Here is a 21,948-nt window from a genome sequence, read left to right on the forward strand (position 1 = left end):
ATTAAGATGGTGTGACTAGCAAAACATTTCAGCAAGATGAGGCCTACATTCATACATAAGACGAATCCTAAACTTTCTTAATGAACTAAAATAATAATTCTATCTACAAATCCTGTTTTAGCATTCATAACTCTCCTAAGTGACAGTAAAGTCAACTTAGCTGATCTGCTGTATTCTGAAAAATGAGTGTCAAGTTAGCCTGTTGCCCGGGTTGGGGAAGCCAGGAGTTAAGCAGGAAAGTGCTGTCGTCTAACAGCATGTCAGTGGGTTGCCATCATGGCATCTTGTGTGGTGAATGCTAACTGACTCCATAACCAGTTCCGGGAAAGTTGACTACTTTAGATCATATCTGAAAGAAACTCCTGCATTTCTGACTACTGCTGTCCTCTGCTGTTTAACCATCTATGCAAGATGCCAATCAGAAGAATATTGCCTTTTCCCTTTTGCCAGCATCTTTTGTCAAGTCACTTAAAACCCCACAAACCTTCAGGAAAGCGTTCTTAATGCATTTTTATTTTAAATGGTAGCAAACCAGAGACTCTCCTGTACTATGCCTTACTGCTCACAAGAACTTAATTCTTCTGTTACGCCAAGAAATGAGTTAGGGAGTGATTGCTCTAACTGTTACTTCTCTCTAATAGGCACTAAACTTTTTAGAGCAGTCTGAGATTTCTTCTGGGCTGAAAGATTAAAAGGACAGTTAATAAGAGAGAAGCCACTTGTGCAAAGCCTTTTCTTTGCACTTTTTACTTCCTTTCGTAAGTGATGGTAATGACATTTTTTGGAGGTTTGTGGATTTTTTTCTTTTGCTTTGTTTGCTTTGGGAGATGATGTAAAAGAAAAAAAAAAAAAAGCATCTCTCCTGCCCAGAGGTAGTAGGCAGCTCCAAAAAGGATTCATAGTCAGTCTGCCAAGTGACTGGAGAAAGACCATTTTGACTGCAGTGTGTATCTAGCTATTTCTGGCATCTTTGTGGGCTCCTGATCTCTGATACCAGCTGTTGGAGTTTGTATTCCTGGAATTGGCAAAGTCAGCAAGATTGCTGTTCAAACAAGGTATGTGTGTCAGAGGTTTGAAAACAGATTTTAGAAAGTGTACCTGTCACTTGGGTCATTTAAAATGCCAGAAGTCACACAGTCAGTAAATTAGATGTTCTTTGTCGGTAAATGTAATCAGAAGTACATTGGTGTACTAATAAATGTGATGACTTTAAGGGAAGTGCTTCTGGTGATATGACCGTAAGAAACCCAGTTGATTGCAAATACTGTAAGACCTCATTACAGAGACCATCTCCGAAAATAGCAATAGCCTGTAGCAGGAGAATGAATACATAATGTGACTCATCAACTTGTTTATTTTTTAACCTCTAGCTTACTGAGGCTCTTTTAAAAACAAACGGAGGGGGTGGGGGGGGAAAGCCACCTTAGGTACACTAGTCCCTACTAGACACTTCAAAATAGAGCTGTCATTCTGGAGCTGGAAACAGGCCTCATGAAGACCATTATTCAGAAGGGGAAAGGTGGTGGAGTTTTGGTTGGGCTTGGCTGTGATGAGTTAGCAGATTAAGTGTATTAACTTTGTTCTTCTGTGAGACTTGAACATCATCTGCTGAATTGCACTGTTCGGTTGAGTTATAGCACCCCATTGTTCAAATGGAGTATTTAGGCAACAAAATACAGCTAAGATTATGTGTAGGCAGAGACACACTATAGTACTTCTTCCCATAATTAAATCCTTGATACATTTTATAGAAAGTGAGTAATGTCTTTTTTTAATAACTAAGTATTAAAAAAGCAAATGCAGTAGACACAGTAGCTTCTGCACCTATTATTTCTTGTTTAAAATTGAAGCAGTCTGCTTCTAGATTTTGGGGAGAAAGGGAAGAAGTAGCTGAAAAATAACACTGTCTCTTGAATTGCTGTCTTAAACTATCGCTGTAATGTATTTTTATCTTGATTTTCAGATCATCACAAGTGTATTTCCTCAAATCCAGCCTACAATGTTGTTACAGTAAAAGAAATGCAAGAGGGGATTGTTAACTTTATTAGAAGCAATTTGTAATTTATGTTTCGTTTATGGTTCAGATAGCGAAGAGGATGAAGATATCAAACTAACAGTGAAGAGGAGCTTAGAAGAAGCAAAGAAAGAAGAGGAAGGTCTGTTAATTTTTACTCTTCTGTGTTCAGGAGTGCTATTAATTATGGAAGATAGAGAAACTAAACTTAATCAGTTTTACAGCAAATGGCCTTGTGGGAATACTCTCTAAAATATGCTGGGCAATCTTGAGTAGTTAAGAACACTGTGATGAGTTATAAATAAAAAATAATTTCCTAACCTGAAAAGTATGCCAGCAGACTCAAAATCTATTTTGTTGGTGCACCACAGGGTATGTGCAATTAAAGACTTGATTGAGCTCACTTTGTACCAGTTTAATATGACTACATGACTCAGAGTAGAACTTCTGAATAAATAGTTCAAAATGAGGTATTATATCTCAACAAAGCACTGTGGTCTCCTAAAAGAGCTGTAGATTTATGCACAAGTTTGAATCAGCAGTAGAGCTGTCTGCTCACATCGTATCTTACCTTATTTGAAATTGTTTTCATCCTTTTGCTGTTAAGCTTGGTGGTGGTCATACAATGTAGTCATTAATTTTTGGTGACAGACTACAGTGCACTTTGAAAATAATGTATTGTTTAAAGGCTTGACTGCCCTTCTACCTGATGGAAATAAAACAAACTTTAAAAAAAAAAAAAAATTTGTACAAGGTCAGTTAGAAAACTGATAACTGAACCTTATATTCCCGGAATTTATTAAGTTATAAATTTACCAACTGTTACTATTGTTGTTAAATGTCCAACATATTCTCCTACAGTACTGAAAGTCTGCCATGCTCAGGTCCCCCTAGCACCAGGTATTGCCATTGGGGATAGCAGTGGCACTTGGTGCATGCAGGAGGTCCCAGTTCTGCTGCTGCTGGGCTGAAGGCATCTGACCTTACAAAGCAGCTTGGCTCCAGCTGCATTCACTGGCTGCTTGTGTGGTTAATGGCACTCCTGTCATGGGGTAAGAGGGAGTGTGGAGGCAAATTAATCCCTAGAAAGGGGTAAAAAGGAAAAAGCACTAGCAACCGCTGGATGAGGAGAAAGCAAAAAGCAACTGTAGGAGGCAGAAGAACCTGCTTCAGCAACTCCAGGGAATAGAGGACAGTCTAGGTATCACTTGTGGAGCAAACTGCATGCCATTAGCAACAGCCTCACAGTTTGGACCTTATTCTTGATTCTTGCACATGCTTAGTGGCTGGCAACATATTTTAAATGCAAGCAGTTGTCTGCAAATGGCTTACTGTTTTATTTTGGTTTCAAATTTCTTTTTTGTTTCTGTGACCATGTAATGTTTTCCTTTCAGAAACTAACTTTGTTTTATCAGTAGTACTGGATATTACAGTAAAGTCCAGGTGAAAGAACATGGCTCTGCTGACAGGAGAGCATTCATTGATACTATTTCTGTTCAAATCTAGGCCTTGTATAAAACAGCCCAACTATAATTAAAGTTTTAAAATGTTATGTTAATATATATAATTATTCTGTTTCCTTTGTCATAAGAACAGACAGCTTTTTTTATAGGATGTGCTTGTGTTCTCCTAAAGCAGATTATTAATTCAAGAATGACAGTGTCTCTGAAAGCTGCCTTAATTTTTCCAACTATACTGTTGGTATTAATATTTATCATACATATAAACCTTGTCTAACTTATGATGTCATTCACTAAAACTAAACAATTAGTGCTCAAAACAACCGAAATATAATGCAGAAACTGAGTTTCTTTTTTGAGTATTAGAAAAGGTGCTGTGTTGGGTTTGCGTGGCAAGGTTTTGGTAGCAGCGGGGGGGGGGTTACAGGGGTGGCTTCTGCGAGAAGCTGCTAGAAGCTTCCCCTGTGTCTGATAGAGCCAATGCCAGCCGGCTCCAAGATGGACCTGCTGCTGGCCAAGGCCAAGCCAATCAGCGCCTCTGTGATAACATATTTAAGAAGGAAAAAACCAGTTAGAGAGAGCTTTTGCAGCCAGAGAGAGAGGAGTGAGAAGATGTAAGAAACTCTGCAGACACCAAGGTCAGTGCAGAAGGAGGGGGAGGAGGAGCTCCAGGCGCCGGAGCAGAGATCCCCCTGCAGCCCGTGGTGAAGACCATGGTGAAGCAGGCTGTCCCCCTGCAGCCCATGGAGGACGGATGAGGGGGTGTAGAGATTCCACCTGCAGCCCGTGGAGGACCCCACACTGGAGCAGGTGGAGGCACCTGAAGGAGGCTGTGACCCCATGGGAAGCCCACACTGGAGTGCATTCCTGGCAGGACTTGTGACCCTGTGGGGGACCCCACGCTGGAGCAGTTTGCTCCTGAAGGTCTGCGCCCCGTGGGAGAGACCACGCTGGAGCAGTTCGTGAAGGACTGTAGCCTGTGGGAGAGACTCATGTTGGAGAAGTTCATGAAGGACTGTCTCCCGTGAGAGGGACCCCATGTTGGAGCAGGGGAACGATGAGAGGAGTCCTCCCCCTGAAGATGAAGAAGCGGCAGAAACAATGTGGGATGAACTGACTGTAACCCCCATTTCCCATCCCCCTGTGCCGCTGACGGGGGGTGGAGGTTGAAGCCGGGAGTGAAGTTGAGCCCGGGAAGATGGGAGGGGTGGCAGGAGGTGTTTTAAGAGTTGATTTTATTTCTCATTCCTCTACTCTGTTTTGCTTAGTAATAAATCAGATTAATTCCCTCTCTAAGTTTGGTCTGTTTTGCTCGTGACGATAATTAGTGAGTGATCTCTCCCTGTCCTTATCTCGACCCACAAGTGTTTTGTTATACCTTTTCTCCCCTGTTTGGTGAATGAGGGGAGTGAGAGAGCAGCTCTGGTGGGCACCTGGCCCCCAGCCTGTGTCAACCCACCACAGGTGCTTAAGAGAGATTGTTAACAAGCCAGATGAGTGCAATGCAGTCGTTTCTCCCTACCATCAAAAATGTTGCAGCCCTGATCTAGACTATTCTTACTGTTGATAGGACTTTTTCTCTACTTATGTCAGGCCTTCCTGGTAAGAATGACAGCAGTGGTGCCAAGTTAGAATGTAGATACAGGAATACTATTGATAAGGAACTGGAATGAAAATACTGAAACCTCTCTGCTTGTTTTGTGTGTCTGTCTTGTTTAATACTTTATTATTCTTGGTGCATACATATGCATTCTAATCTTGGTGTGATTTTGACCAGTAAAGACGTAGTTGCATTATACTCTTAACAAGGGGCAGCTCAATGATTAGTTTTATACAGTAGAAGGTTGTAGAGGTTGTTCGTATATTTTGAAGTGTTGAAAAGAGAACGTAAGACAGAAGGAGGGAAAATACTTTCATTCTTGTTTTCTACTTTTTTTGCACTCTACCGACATTGCCCACAGAAGTAATTTGTTGCTTTATGTAGTAATATTAATGTATTTGTGTTTATGACTAGTTATCAACCATAATTTGAGACTTTATTTTTTTTATATTTATACAGGGCAAGATGCAGAATTGGAAGAAGCTATCAAGAGAAGCCTTGAGGAAATGTGAATGGAGATACTTCAGGATGCTAACACCATGTCATCAGAGCTGCTCACAAAAATGGAAGCTTGTTCATCTATTTACAATGGTTCAGAAATACCACTTCAAAAACACGTCTGTATCTTGAATTGTTAGATTAATCTGATGTCCTCTGTCATGCTGATAAATGGCTGGAGTTTATGAATATCTGCTGCAATATATTGTGTATGATAAAAATAAATTTTTAAGCCTTTGCATCTTCTGTTTCTAATGGGTAATGACTAAGTCTCTTCAGTCTAGCTGTATAAGTTGTTGCCTAATTAGTAGGCTGGTCTTACTAGGTATTTTGGGATTTTTTGTTGGTGTTGGGTTTTTTTATTGTTTCTTGTATTTAATTTTTCTGTCACAAAATGTCACTGTCTTTATTTACTTTTTTTATGTGGTCTTTACAACAGATAAAAATAGTAAGCTCCAATTATCTCAGATTTGCTTAGCTAATCTTGTTATAAAGAGAAGCTTAGATCCCAGGCTTATAAATTGGACATATGGCTTAACTCTTGCCTGTGACCAGTCTCACCTCATAGACCATAACTTTGTCTATGTCCTGTTTGTTATAAATGTCAGAATTAGGACCACAGGATGTACAGTTAGTTAGCTTTATTTTTATAAATGTGTATGTGGTTTTTTTTCCAATAGTAGCATGGTAGAATGTTGTATTTGATGGCTTAAAGTTTGACTGGTTTGGTTCCTCTCCCTGATCTGAGGCTGGAACAACTTGTTAAGTGAACAGAAGGTAATTAAACTTGCTAGTTCCTGTTTGGAATAGATGCGAGAGAATTTAAGCTGTATTATTCCTCTGTACTATCATTCTTTGCTCCCTTCTCTTCATGAAGAGGTGGCCTTGGATAAATGAATGTAAATGTGTTAATTATTTTTGTACTGTCCTTACTTTAAGGTGAACAATTATTTCTGTGTTTAAAATTATCTATGCCACCTTTCCCAGTTCCTTTGTTTAAAAATACCTATGCAAGCTGTCCAGCTTTACCAGCCTGTTATACTTCAGTTAATGATTGCTGTCAATCAGTAAGAAACCTCAATGTAATAAAATGCCAGCTTGATTTTTTTATTAATATTCATTAGCCTGTGAGTTTGCTTCTAACTCCTGTAACTCTAAATATTTATTATGCAAACAAATACTTTTTGTGGAGAGTAAGACAAGAGGGAGGCTAGACTTCTCACTCTCCATTCCAAAGAGTCAGAATAACTACAGCTGTGTGCTGTCGTGGTTAGAAAAGCTGGGAAACTGGCACTGGCTTATTACCAATCATGTTTCTGATATAACTGGCATCTCTGAAACAAATAGAACTAATGAAGAATCTAGTGAGTTATCTCAGCGCTCATTAGCAATCGCACAACTTGAAGAAACTGTTCAAACCCCAAAAATAGTTTAAACATTTCCAGTGCATTTGACTCTCATACCCAAGTGTTAGAGAGTGAACAGGACCTCTTAATGTTTTCCCTTGTGCCTGCTGGTTGCTTTCCCACTGCACATCTTGGGTTAATCACACTCCTGTTCAAATCTGGGTGTGTAGCTCATACTGCTGCTGAGGAAGCCCTACTGTGGAAGACTTTTAAGTTGCCTTTAGCTACTGACTCAAGCTAAATCAGTTCCAGAATTTTTCACACCAAGTTCTTCTAATAAAGGGTGGAATGAGAGAGAAAACAATTCTTATCCTCAAAAACGTCTCAGGCCAAGTTTATAGAGGCTTTTGGGCGTGGGTGGTTTTTTGTGTTGGTTCCCCCCCCCCCCCCCTCAGTGCAGACCCTAAAGTTGCAAATTCCTTTCCCATGAAAAGATGTTTCAGCTTGAGAAAGTTCTTTGGCTCAGCAAATGTTTAAAACCCAGGTAGATGGTCTTCACCAGAGTCTGCTATGTTAGCTTTTGATCATGTGCTTTTATTCCTCATACCCCTTTATTCTGTCATAAATGTAAAGTTTGTACCTGATGGGCCATGACTTCACTGGTTGGATTAAAAAAAAAAAAAAAAAAAAGCCGTATGTGCACACACATTCTCTCTACTTGGAGCTCTGGTTATTAAACACATTGTATTGGCCTCATCTGCTTAGCAAAACAAGTAGCAAATCCCAACCACTGTTGCTATGGCTTTTATGAAACAGCTAAATAGAGTTCTAGTCTGTATTCTTTTTATGTTAAAAGGTAGTCTCCAGAATTACTGATGTCTTGAAATCTGGCCTCACTGTCTTTGGTCTCTTTGAGGTTCTCTTAAACTCTCTGAAACGTTTCTTTGCAAAGTTTTCTGCCATCACAGGCTTGTAATGCTTCTGTTTCCAGAACAGCAGAGAAAATAGGATTCCTAAAACACTGCATGTACAGACATGTGACTCATTACTCACCAACATCTCCTGGTACTGCACCTTGTTCTTCAGCTGGAAAAGGTGTCTTGTAAATGGTTGTGTTTCAGAATTTAATGTTTCTGGCTGGGGAGTCTTGTTGAACTGGATGAAATTTTTGAGGTTTGCCCTGCATATGCTGAGAGATTTGTCTGCATTTAATTTATGAGCACAACTCATCTGTTAAAATGAGCTTGCCCAGCATCCTTTACATTTGTACTAGAAGTCATTTGTCCTGCCCTTTTTAAAAGAATTGGCTTTTGTGGTGATGTCTGAGTTCAACCTTCATTGCTCTAAAGTAACCCTGTGGTGCTTTTTCATCTTCATCTTTCATGAGGAAAAAGTCAAACCTCTACCTTGCTACCACCAGCTGTTCATTTCAGAGCTCTTAACACATGCACCATAAAGAAATTAAGTTTTACAAAACTGAAATTGTGACAAGTTGAGATTGGTACAAGGCTTTTATCTCTTTGGTGCTTTGTGTGCCATATTGTTTCATGTCAAACAAAATCCCTCTTTTGGTCATATTCAGAGACAAGATGAGATGCCAAGTCAGACGGTGTAACTGTTAGGAAAGTCGATGGAGTGCTAAAATGTCAGTGCCTGCCTGATTGTTTCTATAGTTTGATAATACTAAAAAAAAAACCCAACAACAAACCACTAAAAATTGAGATCAGCTTACTGTAAGCTGCTTGCTTTGTACGTGTTTTGGGGTGGTGGGCTAATTTTCTTAGCTCTTCAAAGTATACAGAAATGACCACTTCTGTTTCTATAGCGGTCACAGAAGGCAAACCTTTACCGAATCTTTACCAAATATGGTGAAGTTTGTAGAGGTATGAAGTTATGCCATCTTCTTTCTTAAAAGGAAAGTGTTCTATCATCTGCTTATGCTGTCCTAGCAATGTTTACAATGACTGCTGTAAATTGGAAGGAGGTGAGGAGGTTGGATGACGAATTGTTTCAAAATTAATTTAGAAAAATTGGCTGACATTAGCACAAAGATACTTTCTGGCAATTCTTTCCAGCTAAGTAGCTTTATTGAACTCTGCATCTGCATATTTCTTTGACGCTTCTAAACCTCCTCAAGTTTCCTATAGAAATTCTTAATTCAAGTGATTTAGAGCTCAGTTGTAACAATCTGGGTCAAATAACATGGGCCAAGATATTATAAAAGTGGATGTGAACAAGTCAGAAAATTTATGGCAGGTGGCAAGTACATGCAAAGTGTGCACTTGGCCAGCAAAGCTCTGTGAGTGTGGAAATTTCATGTAAAGTTCCTTTGGTAAGTCTGTGCAAGCTTATGTTCACTGACTGCAGTATCCTAATTTCTAGGACTCCTTCCATTTGTTTTTTTGCTCAGAGCTCCATGGACAATCTGCAGCTGTACAGAATTCACTGGCTCATGTATTAGGCGGTTTTCCTCTCTGTGAGAATGAACTGTTGCATGCCCTGAAATGGTCACACTGGCTTTCAGATTGCTTCTGAGATGGAGGACTTCGTTCAGACTTCTGACAGGCTCGCGACCTCAGGGCTTGCCTACACAGTAAAATGACAGCAACGTGTATAGGCAAACCTAGGGCTAGCTTTAATTAGCATCAGTAACGACAGCGGTAAAGACACAGTAGGACAAGTTCAGCAGGTGCTGAGTGAAGGGACAGCCTGCTGCGATAGCAGGTATGTATTTTGATTGAAAACGAATCCTAGAAACTCATGTTGGCCCATCTTTACTGCTTGTGTTATGGTGCTGGGGAGACTGCAAGCTGGCTTTGGTTGGCTGGCCCAAGCCACGGTTGCATCTTTCTGCTATGCATGGGAACTGTTGTGTTTCTGTAACACCTGCGTATAAAGAAGGTTCTTCAGATGACGTTCCTGTAGGTGAAGGGAGGAAAATAATCTGGCAGGGCATTTCTTGGGTGTGGACTTTCTCTTTGATCCTATTCCATGACAGCTCATGTATAAGCGTTAGGGTATGTGACAAGGTGTGTATCAGGGTTTGGAAGAAGGCAAAGTTGGAACTAAGGTGCTATTTAGCAATGTGACAATTTGTAGTGCTTTTGGTGTAGATCATCCCCCTGGCTCTGGGACCTCTGCGGATACATCAGACATCCAAGACCTGGGAAAGCTGCTTTTTCTGCTACCTCAAGGGACCTTGTGCATGTGAATGAGACTCTTCTGTACGTTGCTGTGTTTTGCAAGTGACACCCATTTTTTAAACAACAGACAGGCAGCGGCTTTGCTGCGGAGGCAGGAGTGCAGAAACCCTGAGATACGCACCCTCTCCTCATGTTCTTCTCGCTGGTGCCAGTAGCCAGAGCAGGGCTGTGCAATCCCTCGCCTGAACACAACTGGAGAAGATGAGGAGAGGGGGCACGTGCACAGTGCCAGCAGTCATCACCCAGCCATCACCGTTCTCCACTACAGACCGCAGGGAGGAGGATGCAATCTGTGCTTTGTTTCAGATGTGGGGGCCCTTCCTCCTCTGAAGGACCCAATTCCTGCCTTTTATCCCCCCCAAACTTCTCCCAATTCAGCTGTGAGTCACTTCCCTTCCTCCAGTGACAGACTACTGTCTTTCCAGCCCAGCCATCTATTATTTTGGAAAAGTGGTGACAACTGCCCCTCACATACCTCAGCAAGAAACAGAAGGGACAGAGCAATCTGTCCCTCTGGAGAGCAGGAAAAGCAGTTCTCATGGTCCTTCCAAGTTTCTAAATGGGAAAATATCCCATGCTGCGCAGGCAGTAACATCCAGGCTTATCCCAGAAGACCATTTTTGCTTTTAAACCTGCATTTTGGTTCCCTGGTTTGTGTTATTCTCACTTCTAGGGTAAAATGCCATTTTGCTGTTGTCATACGCGATGCGTTTGGACACAACTGTTCTGTGCCTGTGTTTTATTGCAGCTTCTACCTGCGTGGAATTAAACCCTTTGCGCAAGGAAAAAAATGGTCATAGCTGTTCAGCTGTTTTGATTTCTGCTTTTTAAACCCAATCTAATTGACACTTAATAAATTGGCATGGGAAGAATAGAAGGATCCTAGGGAAAAAATGATTGCAAGCTGTGTGTCATGGCTACAAATGGTTTCTGTTTGGGGTGGGAAGCGGTTTTTAATTACCTTCTACAAAGACCGTAGAGAGATGGCTGGAACAATTGTTCAAATGAAGTTATTTCCATGAGCTCACAGGCAATGAGCCTTACTTACCCAACTACGTAAAACAAAGAAAACTCAGGCAATTAATTTAACGAGAGCGCTTGGGACATGATATCATTCTGAATGGACGAGCCTGAGAAAACAGCTATTTTGAATTGCAGCGGGATAAGCATACAAAACAGTATCCCTGTGCAACAAAATCCCTCTTAGCTGGGTGCCAAAAATTGGTCTGTTTGAGCCATGGGGTATTTGCCCAAACCTGGACTTTTGGGATAAGCAAATTCCTTTTTAAATACTCATAGTAGAGGCAAGTAAAGCCTGTGTGTGACTTGAATTGCTGGAACCAATGCTCCCAGCAGGAACCCGAAGTACAAGAGATTTCTGTGCCAGTTGTTTGCTGAAGTTGGTAGGGTGGGCGCTTGCGAGAGAGAAGTCACCGTTTTGTACATTCAACTTAAATACGATCTCAGAACAAGTCATTACTTAATGTAGGTCCACTACAGTGGCTGCCATGAAACAGATACTTTTTTTTCCTCCTTTTTGGCATAAAAAGAGAACATTAAACAATTTTATTTCTCATAAGCCTTTTTGTATTATCTTGGGTAATAATGGTTGGTAGAATGGCTTCTCTTCTACAGGTGGTCAGGGGGCTCTCGCAGCCGGCATCAGGAAGATGTGCCATCAGGGGCAGTATCTCAAGTGTCTTGTTTCGAGGAATCCCGTTCAGGTTCTGCTTACAGTGAGGGAGGTCTCTGGTTTACTTTTCTCCAACTCTTCTCTCCCTCCAAACAGGCTTCTGGATTTTTAAAGCATTTCTTGTTTTCCTCCTCCCATTTCTTGTGTTTTCAGCTGTTTGAGGCCTGTAGCTCACTTTTTTGATAGCTTTATATAAAAATGACAGTTGGGTGGTGGGGTTTTTCTTGCTTTCCTTAGAAAAGAGCAAGCCAATGAACCAACCATCTGGAACAGTTCTGGAAGGCAAATCCTCATATTAACAGCTACCCTCTTGAATGAGGTTAATATAGATATTGAAAACCTCGTTATTCCTCCCTTAGCTTCTGGTTTAGCAAGAGCCAGGGTTCGTGCTGCTTTGGTCACAAAGGGAACTGGGGCCAGGGCTGCTCAGGGTCCCTCTGTGCCCCACAAAGCTCTCGGGGAGAGGCAGAGGTGCTGCGTGGCTGCCCTGCGTCGGGGTGCACGGCGGCCGGGCACTGCTTTCAGTGACCTGTGTGGGCCAGGGTGACACCGAGGTGTGGGTACCACCAGCAAACGCTTGTCCCCCAGCGGGTTTAATCTCCACGTGTCGCTGGTGCGTCCAGCCTGCCATGACCAATGTTTCTGCTGCACAGGCGGAGCGCACGGAAGGGCTGCCATGAGGGGAGCGGTGCCTCGCCCCGCTGAGCCGCCCCGCAGCCGGCCGGGGGCAGCAGCGCAGCCCCCCCGGAGCGACCGGCCAGGCCACGCCAGGGTACGCCAGGCGACCCGGCGCGCTGCGTGAGGCGGCGCCCGCGGGGCCGCGGCCCGGCGCGGAGGCGGGGTGGCCGCAGGGGCAGGCGGCGGGGCGGGCTCCTTCTTTGGCCATGAGCGAGGCGCCGGCATTCGGCCGCCGCCGCCGCCTGCGGGACGCGGGGAGGGAGCGGCCGCAGCGAGGATCCGCCGCCGGCAGCGGGCGGGTGCTATGGCCCAGGCCAAGATCAGCGCCAAGGCCAGCGAGGGGGCGCAGCAGCAGCAGCAGCAGTCCGGCGGGCAGCTCCGAGGTCGCTTCTACCGCTCCACCTCCATGGCGGACCGCTCCAGCCGCCTGCTCGAGAACCTGGACCAGCTGGAGCTCAGGTGGGGCCCCGGAGGGCGGCGGCACCGCGCTCCGCTACGGCCGGGCCGGGGCCGGGCCGGGCCGGGGCCGGGCGGGCAGAGGGGAGGGGGCCGGGGGAGCCGCCTCGCCCCGAGCCGATGGCTCCTGACAGCGGCCCGGCGGCGGGCGCGGGGCCTTCCGCCGGCGGGAGAGAAGGGGAGGGGAGCGGCTTGGCGCTGCGGTGAGGCTTCCTGAGGTGACCCAGGGAAAAAGGCTCCCCCTTCGGCGGGGGCGGGGGGGCATGTCTGTGAGTGGCAGATGCTGCGTTAAGGTGAGATAGCGTGGTCTGGAAATACGTGAAAACACAATATGTGTGTGACTATGAAAAACAGATGTTTTTCAGAGAAAGAGCAAGAGGCTTTTCCGGATTTGTTACCCATTTAGGTTTGGGGAGTCTTTAGCAAACAGGGGATGGGGGTGCCGGGGCAGCAGTGACGGGACGTGTCCAAGCCCCGTGGTGGATCGTGTCCGTCGTCCTGCTCTGCAGAGAGCCCCGTAGCCCCGTAGCCCCGTCCCGCGTCCCTCGGGCAGCTGTTCCGTAAGATGCAGGAAAGCCGAGGATGAACGTGGTGTCGTTCGGGCTCTTGAAAAGCCTTTAAGCCGCAGAGCTGAATGCCAGTGTGGGAGGCTTCATGCCTCCAAACCTGCCTTTGCACTTACTGGTTCAGCCACAGATGTTCTCGTTACCTCTGCTTATGTCCACCTCCTCATTGATGTGTAATAAATCATGTAACTATAATGTGAATAACATTGCATTCTGCAGTTTAGGTGTATTTTTCTGAAGTAATTGCGAATACAATGCATATTTCATCGTTGCACCGAGACGCGTCCTGTCTCCTCCTGCTACTTTATGTGCCCAAAAAATTCCCATTTGATTTTTTTTCCTAGTTCGGCCACATGAGAGATGATTCCTTGCCTTTAATCATCCTTCTCGTCCTCTCGGCTCTGCCTAATTACACAGTGTCCTTTCTGAGGTGGATGGATGCGCAGGGTGCCGTGGGTGTACCCCTGATTCACCTCCTGCCGGTACTGTTTCAACACACCCTTTCCTTCATTACAGTTGCATATTGATCAGTGGCTTTCACAGAACCACCCAGAATGTTTCTAGGACTTTCCTGTAATTAAAAGAACTCTGTGAGATACAGGAGTTGGTGTTTTCCCCTTTCTGCCTGCGTTACTTTGCATTATTCAGGAGTGGACTCTGTGTGCTATTATATTAGCCTTTCACTTAGCTTGATTAAATCTCCTTGAAGTCCTTTGCAGACTTCACTGAATTTGACTAAACAAAATCACTGTCTGCAAACAAGTCTCGCTGCTCACATCCAGGTCTAGCGCATGAATATATATGCTCACAAAATGAGCATCAGAATATGCAAAAATCTGTTTTAAATTTGCCAAGTGACTCTGAAACAAAGCAGACAGTTTGGTTAACCAGAAATTAAACCCCAAATTAAACTTCCCAGGTTACTGTGGGTCTTTCAAACAGACATAGTTCTAAATGTGGAACAGTTACGAAAAAAAGAGTCAAACTGCTTGGATTAAAGTCACTGAAGTCTTATTTTTTTGCCATGCACAACTAATCAACATGCCTCATTTCAAAGTTATTTGAATGACAGCAAGAAGAGCTTCCACGCTTCTTCCTTCTCCAGCCAGTTTAGTTCAGCTCTTGACCCTTGAAATGCTGCTTGTAAATATGAGTGAAAATTTGTCAGAGTGAACTACAGCCTTTAATTAAACCCCTCGACAATCCTCAGTTCTCAAGTTGCTTAAGGTTGGCCCAGACCCCGTGGCAACCCTCATCCCTTCGGAAATGCTCTGGTTTGAGCAGCCTTCCCTTTGCTCCCTTCCCTCCACCGCCGGAGCTGCGGGGTATTTATGTACCTCCCTGCTAGGCATCTGCGGAGGGACTTTCTTCTGTAGGGAAAGTGAGCGGGAAAGGGGGATTCATGTGGCTGCCAGGGAGCGAGCCCCCAGCAGGGCGGCAAGGGGGGCGGCTGGCACGCTCGTGCCTTGGAAGGGCTCGGACCTTCGTGCTGCCCTGGCTGCTGGCGAATGCCGAGACATCTCAGGAGCAGCTGGAAGCGGGACCGGAGTCTCTGTTTATGAGTCACCGTGTCCCAGTGGTTGCGAACATGCAGTCCTAGGTGTAATGGTACATGAGATACGTCAGACTCTTGTTTAATTTTTTGTACTTTTCCTCCTGTTCTCCTTTGGAACAACCAGTTTCCCCCACCGTCCATTTGTGTGTTCATGGGACCGCTCACCTGCGAACAGAAACTCAGTTTAAGCAGCTGAGGTGGTGCCGGGGTGAAATCGCCTGCTTTATCTCCGACCAGTGTGCTTAACTCCGTTTCACAAAAAAAAAGTTGTACCATCTTCAGATCTTTCTTACTTCCTTTGAAAACTTATCTGCACCTCCGGCGCGCAAGCCTAATAGCGAGCTATTTAAGTCAGTCAGTAGTTTAAAGGACGGAGTTATTGCAGCTGTCGTAAGAAAGCGGGTATCGAGTTTCTCATCTGGAAACAAAAGCGCAGGCTGGTCCACCTGTTCCACGGGGGAATGCTCTGCTCATGTAAATGGTATGTAGGAAAGAAAGGCACTGCACGGCTCATCGCTCTCCAGCTGGGGAAAATCAGAAGTAAGGAATGTTGGTTTGTTTTTTTTTTTAGTCTTAGGTAATAGATGGAATATTTAGTTGATGTTCAAAGCAACAAATACACTCCAAGGAAAAATATGATGGGATGCTTTCATCTGTTAGAAAAAGACTGTACTGCTGCATCAAGAGAAATGATGTTTGGGCATAAATACGAATATTTTGTGTTCTCTTTTCTTTCCCTCCATTCTTTGGTTGTTTTTTTGAGACTGGGACTGTGTTTCCACCGTTTTCCATGGCAGTCACCTCTGCTAGAAGTTTATCCCTTCCAATCTTTTTCCTTTTCTTTGTCCCCCACCCCAAAAAAGTAAAGATTTGCACAAGCCTATGAAGTCAGAGCACATTTTAGGAAAGAAGTTATGAGGGCTGACCGTGAGGTGTGGAGCTGACGCTCTTGCAGCGAGTAAGGAGGGAGAGGTGTGCAGCTGTGCAGTCCCTGCCGGGGCCCGGGTGTCTCCCACACTGTGGCCTGGCTGAGCCGGCGGCCAGAGGCCTCAGGCGGAGAAATAGGATGAGGCCATGGTGGATATCTCACCTTGATAAAGCTCCCCAGCATCTTCTCTGGAGCACTAACTCTTTTCCTGGGGCTGGTGTGAGTGGTTTCCTTGGTTTTTGTGGATTTTTTGGTTGTTGGGGTTTTTTTCCCCCTAGACCACTTTCTGAAATGATCCTGTCCTGTTGTTTCGACCTCCGTTCCCTCTGCTGCCTTGCCTTGCCTTTCTCCAGCCGTTTTCCCCGTCTTCTGTCGGAGCGTGTAACTCCCACATGCGGCTGGCTGGCTGCTGCGATGCTGCCCTTGCTGCCAGTATGGTGTGTTATCACGCTGTGCCTCCACCCTGCCCACAAGAGGTCTCTGAAACCCGAGGAGTTTATTTTTTAGGGTTATTTAGTCCTGTCACGCTGCTAATAATTGGTCAAGATGGAAATTTTTAGAAGGGATAGCAGAGGGTTGGGGGAGTCGTGACGTGCTGTGTCCCCTGTCCCTTTGCCCCAGAGCAGGAGCCAGTGCGGGTCCTTCACGTGCCGTTACACCATGCCAGGGTAGGCACTCATTGTGGCTGCCCTTTATGGAAGCAAATACACTGAAATGAAAATCCCAGCGGATTGCAGTTGCGTTGCAGTTGAAACAAGTGGATAAATTAATTCCCGAGAAGCAATTATTGCAAATAAAATAGTTCTCGATATTTGGCTATATGACTTCTTTAAAATAATGCCAATCAAAGCTCTAGTTGGTAAATTATGGGGGGGGGTGTTCAGTATACAATCATTAATTCTGATAATTTGGCTTTTAGGTCCTATCACGCATACCAGCAACAACGCTTTGGGAAGCAGTGCTGGTTTAGGCACTCTCCTTTGAATTACACCAATTCAGGGTGCATCTCTGCAATGCAGTTTTTCCACATTCTTCATAGGACCCAGCAAAGCCTGTGGAAATCACGGATCGGTCCATCCTTTAGTTTTAAGTCAGTACAATGATACACTAAATCTGATTTAAAAATACTGTTACGGTTGAAGTTCTGCACTTCCAAATTTTAATTTTAAGCTTTCCAGGGACCACAGTGCATTTTTAAAATGGTGAAAATACTAGTTTTTTTAAAAAGGCATGGTGAGGCATTTATGAAAATATTGCTAGACTTCCTAAATTATAAAGTGCAGACATCTGAAGTATGAAATGACTCCACCTGCCTCGTTGCTCTTACTAACCAGTCCAAAATAATAATTAAAAGTATTTGCTCTTGGCAAGAATTTGCATTGCATTAACTTTTCCCACCCCTCCTCAGAATGAACATTAAAGGCAAGGCCTGAAGCTTGTGCTTTCACTGACTAAATCGGGCTAAATATTTTGTAAAACAGAACCATTTCGTGAGCAGGCTGCATGTGAAGTGACTATTTGTATCCTCAAATGCTCTCATTCTGCCTTTTTTTGCCCTCTTTTCTCTTCCTGTTGTTTTTCCAAAGTTACCTGCCCTCAGCCAGCCTTTGAGGAAGGAGCGGCAGCTCCATACTTATCTCATCAGATAAGTCCGTATCTATAGAAGCAACGATGATGAGCCACCACCACCTTGGGGCTGCATCCAGTAATGCTGAAAAGCGCAGAGCATCTAAGAGGTTTAACGATGTTTTGGTTTGTTTCCCCTTTTCTGGCCAGTTTTAATAAACATTTCAGGATAGATGGATTCCCGTGCTGCTTACAGCAGTTAGACCTCCCAAGCTGTGTGTTGAAAGCATCTGAAACCGTCAGCCACGTTCATGTGATACTCTGCTTTTCTCTGGGGTCTGGGAATGCAGCGTTGATGTTTTTTGGCACGACTCTTGCAGCTTGGCAGGTCCTGTGCGAGCCCCTACCCTCCCACCTCCAGGCCAAAGCCAAGGGAGGGGAACATTTCCCTCTTCTCCCCAGTCTCCAAAGCAGACAGGTCCCCGATGTGCTTATTACAGATGGCTGGATGCAAAAACCTTCTCCCTCAAACCATGGTGGGGAGTAAAACGTGAATTAAGGAACTAGACTCAAATTTTTAGCATGGCATTTTCACATTGCCCATGGCCAGGTTGGTCATGGATACAACGGGTACCCCGGGGTGCATTAAGAAGAGTGTGGTCAGCAGGTTGAGGGAGGTTCTCCTCCCCATCTACTCTGCCCTGGTGAGGCCACATCTGGAGTTCTGTGTCTAGTTCTGGGCTCCCCAGTTCAAGAAAGACAGGGAACTACTGGAGAGAGTCCAGCGAAGGGCTACGAGGATGATTAGGGGACTGGAGCATCTCTTGCACGAGGAAAGGCTGAGAGCGCTGGTCTGTTTAGCCTGAAGAGGAGAAGACTGAGAGGGGATCTGATCAACACTTATAAATATCCAAAGCGTGGATGTCTAGAGGAAGGGGCCAGATTCTTCTCTATGGTGCCCAGCGACAGGACAAGGGGCAACAGGCACAAACTGGAGCACAGGCAGTTCCATCTCAACATGAGAAAAAACTTCTTCACTTTGAGGATGACAGAACACTGGCACAGGCTGCCCAGAGAGGTTGTGGAGTCTCCTTCTCTGGAGATATTCAAAACCCGCCTGGACGCCATCCTGTGCAACCTGCTCTAGGTGATCCCGCTTTAGCAGGGGAGTTGGGACTAGATGGTCTCCAGAGGTCCCTTCCAACCCCTACCAATCTGTGAATCTGTCTGTACCTTACGGCACGAGGATGGGGGCAGACTATAGCCACGCAACCACACAGCTTACCAAGACCAAAGAGATACCAGGGAGAGCAGTTTCTGATCCGCTTTCCCCTCGCCCTCACTGCATCACGTGTGAGTTTCAGCACAGTGAACAAGACTGGAGTAGGGGTCCTGTTTCAGGAGGAACTGGGTGTCATGCTTCCCTGCAAGCCCAGAAACAGGAGCTGCTCCTACAGAAGCTTCCTCCCCGTGTGAATCGCAGCGAGCATCACTCCATGGAAAACACCAGTAATTGTGGGGACAGGTGGTCCAGCATCTTCTCCCAGTAACCAGGGCACACTGCTCAGGGGGAAGCCCTTGTCATGTTAATAAAAGCATGTGAGCTTTGTCCCTCTCACCCATTTTTCTCTCCCTGGGGTCGTTCAGCTACAAGGTGGCATTTGAGTTTTCCGGAGCGTTTGTTGCTTTGTAGGTGGGTCACAGGGGTTCTGCGCTGCTGGTAGGGGCCAGTGGGGGGGCCAGGCCCCCTTGCTGCCTCCATCCTCATAGCTGCAGCTTTTGCCCTCAAGTGCCCTGATGGGGGCTCAGTTCCTTTCTCTTCTAGTTAAGCAGTTGATGATAATTGCCAATTAGCTACAGCACTTCTGCTAGAGGGCTGTAGTACTGTCCGGCTCTGGATGTCCAGACTAACCCCGGAGTAGGATAGAATGGCACTGTCAGTAAAATAAAAGATTTAAATCTGATTGAATTACTGTTGTTTGGGTTTTTTCTCCCCCCCCCCCCATTTGTGTGGTTTTTAAAATTATACTGAACCTTGGGAAAAAAAAAAGTTGAGACACAGGAGAGGGTCATGAAATCAGAGTGTCTGGCTCATGGATAATTAAGAACTGACTGTAGTACTTAAGCTGAAGTTTAAAAAAAACAGTTCTCGGCAGCTATATGGGTGAACAGCTATTTTATTATTTAAACATTTTGTTTGGTTCAGGGTAGAGGCTTTCCGTGACGCAGCATCTGCTATGGAACAGGAGAAAGAAACGCTGCTCGAAATGATCCACAACATACAGAACAGCCAGGACATGAGGCACATCAGCGAAGGTGAGACGTTGCTTTGCCGTACCCTGCCACCTGACCTAAAGCCCAAACAGCCCACACCTGAGGGAGCAGCACCATTTGTTTGCTCCCTGCTGGTACAGGCAGGGGTGTTGGAGCCAGCTGTGGTTATTGAAGGGCCACCCACTAACCCCGGGGTCCCCTTTGGCTTCACTCTGCACATTCACATACTGTTCAGCTGGGTGGGCTGCCATCGATGTCACAACTGGGATGTAAAAGCCCAGACCCAGTTCACTGATTTATTTTCAAAGTTGGGGTTAATAAAGCTCAGCTGAGGGAGAGAAGTTGATGATTATGATGATGATTAAATGCAGTTGAAAAAACACCATTTTAATGGCTTTGACTACTGGACAGGTGTGACTGCTACAGTGTGCAGCCTGCAAGAATGATTGTTGTGCTTGTGTGATATATGGCTTTAAATATATTCCCTAAATCTGTATGGTTTATATTTGGTGTTTTAAGTTGCTGGTTTATTGGCTTTTCAAGAGCCTCCATGTCAAATAGTCAAATATGTTGTGTCCGTATTTTAGGAAAAAAAGTTTTCAGAAAATAGAAAACCCTTTTTTCCATGGCCCCTAATTGCATTGATAGTCAGAAATCAGTTTTCTCTTCACGGTCTTCTGGAGTACTGGTAAATCTTTCCCTCACAGTGGCACAAGAGGTCCTTAACATGCCAGTTCTGTTAATGAATAATGTTTCCTGATAATACTGTATGCTTCGGTTTAATGTGACACAGCAAGGACTGTGTCAGGAGCAGAAAAGCATTGCTTACGTTTTTAGCAGAGCTTAATGCCTCACTTCAAGTCAGAAGATTTGCATCTGTGAAACAAGTAGAACTTAAATGCAAAAAACCTATTTCTGGCCCCTGGAAATCTGCTTGATTGCCACTTAAAGAGCCAACCTTGTTTATTGCAAAGTTGTAGCAGTTTGATTGTCTTGATGATGTTATTTGCACAGGAAAGTATTCACCTGTAACCTAGAATACTTTCTTGGTTTTTGATTTAGGTGAGAGAGAAGAACTTAATTTGACTGCTAATCGTCTGATGGGCCGAACCCTCACTGTGGAGGTTTCTGTAGAAACCATCCGAAACGCCCAGCAGCAGGAATCCCTACTGCATGCCACGAAGATGATCGATGAAATTGTCAATAAACTTCTAGATGATTTGGAAGACTCCAAAATCCGCTTAATGTCACTTTACGGTGCGTGCACATCTGACGTGCCAGCAGGACCCATCGATCAGAAATTTCAGTCTGTGGTAATAGGATGTGCCATTGAGGATCAGAAGAAAATCAAAAGGCGGCTAGAGACTCTGCTCAGAAACTTAGAAAATTCTGAAAAGTCAATCACATTGTTGGAGCACCAGAAATCATCCATTCGACAGTCTTGCAACAGCAAACAGGATTAAACTATCCTCCTGGCTCCTTCTGGCAAAGGGCAGGAAGAGCAAATCTCCGTAAAAAGCACACAGAAGCTAAGAAAAAAAATCGTCTGTACAAGCACGCGCGTATATACGCATGCACACGTACCAAAGTACCTTTGATTTTTGCGAGGTGCGAGCATTTAGTGGGTTTTGGTAGCATTGGCATTTTCTTTTGGCAATAAAGAATGCTATCAGGTGTTCTCTTGTAGAGTCAATACCGCTCTATTGCAAATTGTAATTGTGCTTCTGCTGAACTGTCAGAAACCATCAAAATCCAGCCTTTCCTCCATTCTCCTGGTTTGTTTTTTTTTTTAAACTAAAGTTGTTCTGTCATATAGTGAGATTTCAGCTTTTTTCCGCTGTATAGATGGTGTGTGAACCAGACTTTTGGGGACAAAAGACAAATCATTGCAATAAATTGAAAACATTAATAAACTCTATATTGTATTTTCATAAACAAAACACTGTCCTACTCATTACCATTTATCATTTTAATAATTGGGACCTATTCATAAGTAGATTGCAATCATTTCAAGCGCCAGCCAGCCCACCACTGAGGCAGTGAAAGGTGCCACCTCCATCCAAAGGGCATGACCATGGCTAGAAATGAACCTCATGGTACCCCCCTTCCAC

General features: G+C 44.6%; 2 protein-coding genes across 2 annotated transcripts in view; both read left to right on the forward strand.

The window, feature by feature from the left end:
* Positions 1 to 6,686, forward strand: part of ZNF451 (zinc finger protein 451) — a 42,580-nt gene extending 35,894 nt beyond the window's left edge. Inside the window, exons 14-15 of the mRNA XM_054822954.1 lie at positions 2,085 to 2,156; positions 5,534 to 6,686. Coding sequence (XP_054678929.1) covers positions 2,085 to 2,156; positions 5,534 to 5,586 — 125 coding nt within the window. The 3' untranslated portion in view covers positions 5,587 to 6,686. The remainder of the gene's footprint in view (positions 1 to 2,084; positions 2,157 to 5,533) is intronic.
* A 5,879-nt stretch (positions 6,687 to 12,565) lies between these two features.
* On the forward strand, positions 12,566 to 21,750 carry BAG2 (BAG cochaperone 2). The gene is made up of 3 exons (XM_054822964.1): positions 12,566 to 12,951; positions 19,770 to 19,879; positions 20,900 to 21,750. The coding sequence occupies exons 1-3, from the start codon at positions 12,797 to 12,799 to the stop codon at positions 21,298 to 21,300; spliced, it is 666 nt and encodes a 221-aa protein (XP_054678939.1). The 5' UTR covers positions 12,566 to 12,796; the 3' UTR covers positions 21,301 to 21,750.
* The last annotated feature ends 198 nt before the right edge of the window (positions 21,751 to 21,948 follow it).

The sequence above is a fragment of the Grus americana genome, chromosome 3 (assembly GCF_028858705.1).
Source record: "Grus americana isolate bGruAme1 chromosome 3, bGruAme1.mat, whole genome shotgun sequence".
Classification (NCBI taxonomy): domain Eukaryota; kingdom Metazoa; phylum Chordata; class Aves; order Gruiformes; family Gruidae; genus Grus; species Grus americana.

What these genes read in the sequence shown, in the direction of transcription:
- BAG2 (XM_054822964.1), top strand. Translation starts at nt 12,797, where the DNA reads ATGGCCCAGGCCAAGATCAGCGCCAAGGCCAGCGAGGGGGCGCAGCAG. An exon ending in CTGGACCAGCTGGAGCTCAG is followed by an intron (nt 12,952 to 19,769) that starts GTGGGGCCCCGG and finishes TGTTTGGTTCAG; the next exon opens with GGTAGAGGCTTTCCGTGACG. An exon ending in CATGAGGCACATCAGCGAAG is followed by an intron (nt 19,880 to 20,899) that starts GTGAGACGTTGC and finishes TTTTTGATTTAG; the next exon opens with GTGAGAGAGAAGAACTTAAT.